The sequence below is a fragment of the Leptonychotes weddellii genome, chromosome 4, assembly GCF_054177405.1.
Source record: "Leptonychotes weddellii isolate Sample4059 chromosome 4, ASM5417740v2, whole genome shotgun sequence".
NCBI lineage: Eukaryota > Metazoa > Chordata > Mammalia > Carnivora > Phocidae > Leptonychotes > Leptonychotes weddellii.
Window position 1 is genome coordinate 92,567,374 of NC_138372.1, and position 8,238 is coordinate 92,575,611.

An 8,238-nucleotide genomic window follows, 5' to 3' on the forward strand; every position below is an offset into this window, starting at 1 on the left:
AAAAAAAAAAAAAGAAAGATTATTCTGCGAAAGGTATTTAGTGAGCAAAAGACAGTATTCTTCATTTTATGGTAAAGATAAAAGAACTTCGGAAAAGTGGCCACGCTTCTGCTAGCCTCTGCCAGAAGACCTGTATAAATGATGTTCTGCTAAATAGGGCACTCTACTTGAAGGAATCTTCTTGGCAGAACCACTTCTGGTTCTGCACTATTGGTGGGAATGCAAACGGGTCAAGCCACTATGGAAAACAATATGGAGGTTCCTCATATTTTCTTTTTTCCTTCATAGTTTCTTCCTTCATAGTTTCTTCCAGCAGAGAAGAAAGAGAAAGTGATTTAACAGTTGACATTTTTCCCAGTGCATCTCTTTGATCTGATATTGCCCTGAACAGCACTGAATGCACTAACAAGGTGAGTGAAAGGGGAAAATGCTGGTCAGCCTTGACTTTTGAAAATGCCTTTCTAGGAGAGCACCACTATAACACAAATATTGATAGTGCATCCTCTACTCTAAGCCAGGCTCTGGAAGATTCCAAGTGTCTCTATTCTCTCCTGACTATAGAGAAACATATCAAGAGGACAAAGAAGGCAATGGCTCTAGTTTCCTTAATGGCTTTAGGAGGCCTGGACCACCAACATTACTCCTAATCCTGGCAAGGAAAATTGTTAGTTGTTAATGTTTAATGTTTCTTATAGCTAGCAGACAAATTTTAGGTAAACTGTGAAACAAAGTTATACTTTATAACATTTTATATTTATAATGATTTACTCTGTTTACTTCGATAATGTAAAGTAAAAATAATTTACTTGGATAATGATTACTTTAAAATGTAGTTTCTACTTAGGTACTTTGGCAAAAAGTAGAGATTCTCAAATGCAATCACCCATCCACAGGTACCTAAGTAACTCACGGTGACTTTCCAGTGTTTAATAAACACTGTGCTAGTTACCTCCAAAGTGGCATGTAGAATTTTTTCAAAGAGTCCTTTCTAATGACCACTTTTATCATTAAAAATAATGGCAGAGTAATTATATCAGATCCACTCTCTTGCTTACAATAATTAGATGCTGTGGACAATATATTAAAGGTAAAAGTAATCAAAAGCAGGCAGAAACTGGGATATGAGCCTCAAAAAAAGAAAACCAAACCATATGAAACCTACATTTATATAGCTTTTTCCCTAAAGGTATTCCTCAGTCCATGCAGCACATGAGGAAGAGAATGCAAGCAGAAAATGGAAATCTTACTGAGCTGAGGAGTCAAAGGTATCTGGAACTGTCAAAGCACCTAGAATTTGGAGGAGGAGAAATCCTGGAAAAGACAGAACCACAGAGCAGGTAGCCCTAAAATATGTATATGACTCCACTCAAATCCTTAAATGATTCCTGGCTGTGCATGAACAAGGTATTTAGGAACCCAAAGAAAGGAAGAGCTGGAAGGCTGAAAGACTGAGAGCAGTTCTGGGGAGTCCCAAGTTTGAATTCAAGTCCTACTAAATTAGAGGGGTTTGGGAAACACCAGGCTTGACAAGCACCTCACACTTCCCATTGAACCCCTTGAGGGGTCATACCTTGGGACTATGAACCACATCCTAGGACTAAGACTTACACTGTCAGACTAAAGGCAAAACAGACCCGCCAAAGCAAGTCCTAAAACCAAGCCTTCATAGGATCAAGGCGATCTTCCAGTGATGTAACTGCCTGTTGGAACAAAACTCACCATTCTTTAAAGGAAGGTAAACACTAAAATGCATCGCTCACAATGTCCAGTAAATAACAAAAACTACCACAAATGAGAAGTAAAGGGAAATTGTACCCAGAGTCAACAGAAGGAGTTGTTACAAACATACCCAAAGACAATCCAGATGTTAAGAACTGACAAATAAGGACTTTAAATAACTATGACAAATATGTCCTTAAAAACGTACATTTTGTGCATTTTACAAACCAAAACCTTACCCTCCCCCAACATTCTAGTGAACCTGAGTTACCCATGATTTTCAATCAAATTGGGATTTGGAATGGTTTATCTTTGAAAGCCTGAGACAAACAACTTGAAAGTGATTAATGACAGCCAAACTTAATTATATATTTACACCTCCCAGTAGGACAAGGGAGAGAATAAAATGTCTTATCTCTCTGTAGTGAGAGGGCTTTACTGAGATCTGACAACAACTATTTAGGAGCAATAATTGAGTTTTATGCAAGATTACACAGGTTCTCCTTGTCTGGCATCCCAATCTAATCATAGACTGATAGAATACTTGGGCTCCTAACAGTGAGAAAAAATAGTTGAGCTGTGTACAAAACTAACCTTTAAAAGTACTTATCCTCATCTGTCAATGTGATCTTATCAAGGATTTCTATAATTTCTATAAACAACGATTATATTTTAGCTGAATCAGTAGCATTATGCTCTTTAAACAGATAGTCAGATATCTTCTACTCTAAAACATTTGCCATTAATTCCCACCCACCCACCCCCTGTAAAAAGAATTTGGCTTTAACTTTCTTTTCTTAATCCACTAAGCAATTTCATGAACAAAAAGATAATCATATGCCCTGCATGTCTGATGTAATTTTTATAGAACTTCTAAGTGCTCTAATATCCATTTACCATTTTGGGAAAATAATATTTACTGAACAAGCTGGATTACCTTCTTTCCCCAAGGAAAAAAGGAAAGTTGGTGAAAATACACTGACAGGTCTGCTAAGTAGATGTTATTTTTGCTTAAAATTTTGCTTAACATCCTGTGGCATTGTAGGGATGACTGAGTTCGCCTCCCTGATATTGTTCTTGCTTTTCCTGTGTCCACTTAAGTCACTGACACAGCCACTCCTGAAGATGCTAATATTGCTTTTACCAACATAGAGAAATACTCTCTTTTTACAAGTTTTGTTGTTCATATTGGTCTCCCAAAAAGACAGTCTCGCCCATTTTTTTCCTTACTCACCTTTCTCAGGGGGCTTGTTTCCCTCACAGAGGGTTGGAGGACATCTGAGGGACTCGCCCAGAACCATATCCATAAGCAACCTATCCCATCAACAATTAACAAGCATCCACGGACAGATTTTGGGCAGCTCCATTTTTGTTCACCACAAAGTGAGTTCCCTGTTCCCTAGCAGTGCTTCTTCTAGAAACCAGGGGCAACTGTGTCTCTCTCACCTTCGTTGGAGAGTTGGAGACTAACAGCCCACAAATCTCTTTTCTCCCAAAAGTGACCCTTAGTGTCCTCTCCTGGTAAGTGCTCAGAGACTAGTCTCTCTTCCCACAGCAAACCACAAATATGTAGGCCAACACTTAGAACCTATTTGAAATTCCCCCTACATAAGTCACCATGTTGAATTGTGTCCAAGTAGAACTAAAGTGCCTCTCAGTATAGTACTACCATACTAGATGCTGTGTGAAGCAAATAAAAAAATTCTCAGAGGCGAGGACAGTACCTTCTTATTTAAGACACAGATTAAAAAAAACATGTGAATGATGAAATCTATTGGGCACCTTCTGGTTCAAGAAACACATTGTTAAGCTCTAGCTACGTATCAGGCATTAACAAGGACCTCGAAATCCAGTAGAAGAAACAAACACATCCACAAATGATCATAATTTAATGTGTTAAGTACCACAAGAGAGCTGAATAATAGAATAAAGCAAGTAACTATGACACCAGGTGCCAAAAAGGGACTGAAGATTCTGGTAGCCAGTTCCAAGGTATTAAGTTCCTCCCCTTTATTATCTCTAGCTGTGTTACCATTCTGAGCAAAGACTACATCACATGTTTTTGTTTTTTGTTTTCCAGCTAGAAAAACTATGTGAGCAGCTCATTACCAGTTACAAAAACATTTCATTTCCAGTATTATCTTTATTCCAATTCAAGCAACCTACGGTTAAACTTTACTGTCATCTGGGGCGCCTGGGTGGCTCAGTCGGTTAAGGGGCTGTCTTCAGCTCAGGTCATGATCTCAGGGTCCTGGGATCCCAGGGTCCTGAGCCTCACATTGCGTCCCCCGTGTCCATCGGGTCCCCCACGTCCCCCGCATCCACGCGACCCTGCGTTTGCTTCTCCCTTTCCCTCCGCCCCTCTCCCCCTGCTTGTGCTTTCTCTCTCATTCTCTCTCTCTCAGATAAATAAAATCTTTAATTAAAAAACAACTTTACTGTCATCATAGCTTAAAATATTGTCACTCTGCTCAAGAGCATCTTCCCTGACTTGCAAAAATCCTCACTTATGACATTAAAAAACTTAGATCCTGGGACGCCTGGGTGGCTCAGTTGGTTAAGCGTCTGCCTTCAGCTCAGGTCATGATCTCAGGGTCCTGCTCAGCAGGGATTCTGCTTCTCCCTCTGCTTGCTGCTCCCCCTGCTTGTGCTTGCTCACGCTCTCTCTCTCTCCCCCTCTCTCTCTGATAAATAAATAAATAAACCTTAAAAAAGAAAAAAAAAAGAACTTAGAGCCTGGTGTCAGAATGGATTTGACTGGAACCAATGTCATTATTATATATATAATATATATATTATATTATGTTATCCAATTAAATATCCAGAAAAGAAATAAAACTCGTTTAAAATGCTTATCAAGCAAGTACTGCTACTAAAGCAGAGGACAAGTGTACCCCATGAAAGTGTTAAAGAAAAGTTATATTATCAGTCTTATTTTCCATGATCTAAATACAATGAATACATGTTCCTGTCAAAAATTTTCAAATGAGGGACACCTGAGTGGCTCAGTCAGCTAAGCATCTGCCTTCGGCTCAGGTCATGATCCCAGAGTCCTGGGATCGAGTCCCACATCAGGCTCCTTACTCAGCGGGGAGCCTGTTTCTCCCTCTGCCTACCGCTCACCCTACTTGTGCTCTCTCGCTCTCTCTGACAAATAAATAAATAAAATCTTTAAAAAAAAATTTCAATTGAGCCAGAGCCAGAAGGAAAAAAATATGGTCCATAGGACACAAAGAGGAGCTACTTATGGGATAATCTCACAGGCCTCCTCAAAGAAACAAAAAGTATAGCTAAACTGGTGTTGGAGAAACAGAAAACTGCTCTTGGCCTATGCTCCCTAGTCCTGTTCCATACCCTTACTCTTGTAAGCCCATATAATGACATTCTCCACAGTGCCTGTTCCCCATCCCATCCCTACAAGTGCATATGCATCTTTCCCACAGTCTCTCTTTAGGAACTGGACTATTTTACACCAGAAAAATAGTTTCATGTTGTAATATTCACTTACACTAGGCAGAATTAAAGTTAATATCTATTGTGGTTTGACTTAAAAACAAGATCATAACTAACATGTTGAGGAGTGATTCTAAGAATGCACTCAATATACATTAACTAGCCACTCACTGAAAAGTCTTTTTCATAATGAAAAAGATAGTGATAAGATAATAAGAAGTTCTTGTTAACCATTTATCTGACATCTACACCCTTCCATCTTCATCCCCCACAAAGACTACATCAGAAAAGTTAGAGAACCAGTAACATTTCACAGAAGTATTGAAAATAGAATTAGTAGAACCAAATCTTGTCCAGGGTTCTACTGGGGAAAAGTAAAATATATAAAAAGGAAAAAAAAAAACAAACAGAGAAAAACTTACTTGCAGTATCCTGTGCCATTGTGGTAGGTAACACATACTCCTTCATTTACACAGGGCTCATAGCCATCCCGACACTGCAATGCTGAAAGTAAAAACAAACGTACATTAGAAATAAGTCACTAATCAGAACCCTCAGACAGCAAAGAAATATTACCCAATCTAGGTCAATATCCGTTCCCATATCCAACCTGATCTGGGTTTCCCTTTAGAGCTTTCATCAGGTTTTTTTGTTTGTTTTGTTTTGTATTTGTCCTTTGGCTTCTGGGGTCATAGAAGCATGGAAGCTCATCCTAGGAGTCTCTTCCTACAATAACTACTTTACAGTCTTGAATGATGCTCTTAATTCTCTGTGCCTCTATCTTCCCAGCTGTTGCATCCCTATCTCGCAAAGAAAATTAAAGCTCTTAACATCCATGACATGCCATGAGCATCTTGAAATTTAAATACTTCAGATAAGTAATGTAAGGATTCATCAATGAAAATTTAGGAAGACCTGGGTAAATACTAGATCACCATGATACTAATGAAGTACTTAAGCCTTCAAGTGAGGTTTCAGAACAGACCACTTTAATAACTAATCAGAAACATCAACAATATTCATTGAACTAACTGTAATTGAGAGCCTAGTATATACTAGGCACACTATTAGGATCCAGAGGAAAAGGGGAAATGGAATACATAAGAAATGAATACAACATAATCTCTAGCCTTAAGGGACTCACACAAAGATGGGAGAGTAGACCATGAATACAGACTGGGGGGGGGGGGGCGGGTCAAAGTAAAGAAAATAAAAAGTTAATTTATATATGCAAATAAAACAATAACTCTCAAATTCTTAAACTCCAGTCCTTTTACAAGGCAATGAAAAGGCACCTCAGCACCATAATCCCTCCTAAAACAGACTACTCAGAAATATACAGCAATGGTAGAAATTTTCATTGATTCCAACCACAAGAGGAGAAAGGCTCCTAAAGTCTACCACTCACTTGCTGGATAACTTGATTATTTAGCTTTTAGAGTTAGAATTTTCATCACCAAAATCTTTATCAAGAATCCTAATAACAACTGGAAATGCAAGACAGAAAGAAACCTAGTCAAACAACAAAAACCAAAATTGCAGTTAATGAACTTTTTCTGTAAGATTAAGATGTCCATCTGCTAGGATAGTTTGTATACAAATACATGAAAGCAAAATTGAGAAGTTTCCACCTTTGAGTTTTCTCTAGCCATACTATTTTATGAATAAACTCCTCGATATCACAGGCTCTAGGCCTGACGTTCTAGGGCATCAAAATCAGCTTCTTTTCACAGGGGGCCCAGGCTCAAGCTGGATGCTAGAACAACTCCTCCATTAACAATTACTGCATAAGATGGGCGCCTGAGTGGCTCAGTCAGTTAAGCATCTGCCTTCTGCTCAGGCCATGATCCCAGGGTCCTAGGATCGAGTCCTGCATCGGGCTCCCTGCTCAACAGCAAGCTTGCTTCTCCATCTGCCACCGCTCCTTGTGCTCTCTCTCATGTGTGTGCATGCTCTCTCTGTCTCAAATAAATAAATAAAATCTTTTAAAAAATAAAATAAAATGCTTTCCTTAAAAAAAAAAAATTACTGCATAAGAACCCTCTATTTGCCCAGTACCATTACCAAGTGATGGAATCATTTGAGAACATGTTTATAGAAATCTCATCTCTTAAAATAATATTTTTTAAATAGTAATAACCACAGCAGCTAACACATTGTCCTTACTAAATCCCAGATACTATTTTATGCACTTTACATAGACTAACTAATTCAATGTTCCCTACAATGCTGTGAAGCAGTTAATTTCATTACATGTGTTCCACAAAAAGGCTAAGTGACCGGCTACTGCCACACCAGTGAGTTAAAGAGCCAAATTTGAACCTTAGGGAGTCTGGAACCTGCAAGAGAGTCTGTACTCCTAACTACAGTGATACACTGCTTCCCACTATCTGACATTTTTCTTTTCAGATGGGCAGGATAGGTCTTGTTATACCCATTTACTAGAAAGTGAAGGCCAAGGAAGTTAGGTGACCTCCTCATGGAACATCACACCACTATCTGTGGCAGTGTCTGAGGTCCAGGTCTCTTCCTGAGTCCAGCCCCATCTCTGACAGCTGCTGGGATCACACAGTCACTAAGCTGCAGCCTGAACAGGCAGATTCAGGAAGAGGGTCATCTTGTTGTCCATATCCCACTTCCCTGTAGGGCTCAAATGCTCCCTCTTCCCACACTGATAAGGCCAATGCAACAACTATAATTAAAACAGTTAATGTCAGGTTATTTCCTCCATACCAAAGTTCTCGAACTGCTTTTTTCATTCTCTTTAGACACTTTTATTAGTTTCAATGAGAACTTCCTGACTTTTTTCTATTTGCTTTTTTTCTTTAAATAAAGAAGAAAACCTGTCAGTAGGAAAGGAATGTCCTGCAGGCACAGAGCAAGCTAAGCTGCAGCTCTGTCCTCCCCCTGCAGGAATCCTGGCTCAGTGGAGTCCAAAAACCTGAAATCCTGCCTCTACCACTAACTAGCTGTACTATTGCAAGTAAAGCACAACCTCATGGGGGCTCAATTTCCCTACCGGTAAACTAAACCGGGGGGAACTAAATGCTCTTGAAGGTCTCCTGT

At 39.3% G+C, this 8,238-nt stretch overlaps 2 protein-coding genes across 2 annotated transcripts in view; both read right to left on the reverse strand.

The window, feature by feature from the left end:
* Positions 1-8,238, reverse strand: part of REG4 (regenerating family member 4) — a 266,112-nt gene that overhangs the window by 153,594 nt on the left and 104,280 nt on the right. The gene's annotated exons all lie outside the window — the stretch shown is intronic.
* The window catches only part of NOTCH2 (notch receptor 2), a 157,533-nt gene that overhangs the window by 110,807 nt on the left and 38,488 nt on the right, over positions 1-8,238 (reverse strand). Inside the window, exon 2 of the mRNA XM_081815798.1 lies at positions 5,595-5,676. Coding sequence (XP_081671924.1) covers positions 5,595-5,676 — 82 coding nt within the window. The remainder of the gene's footprint in view (positions 1-5,594; positions 5,677-8,238) is intronic.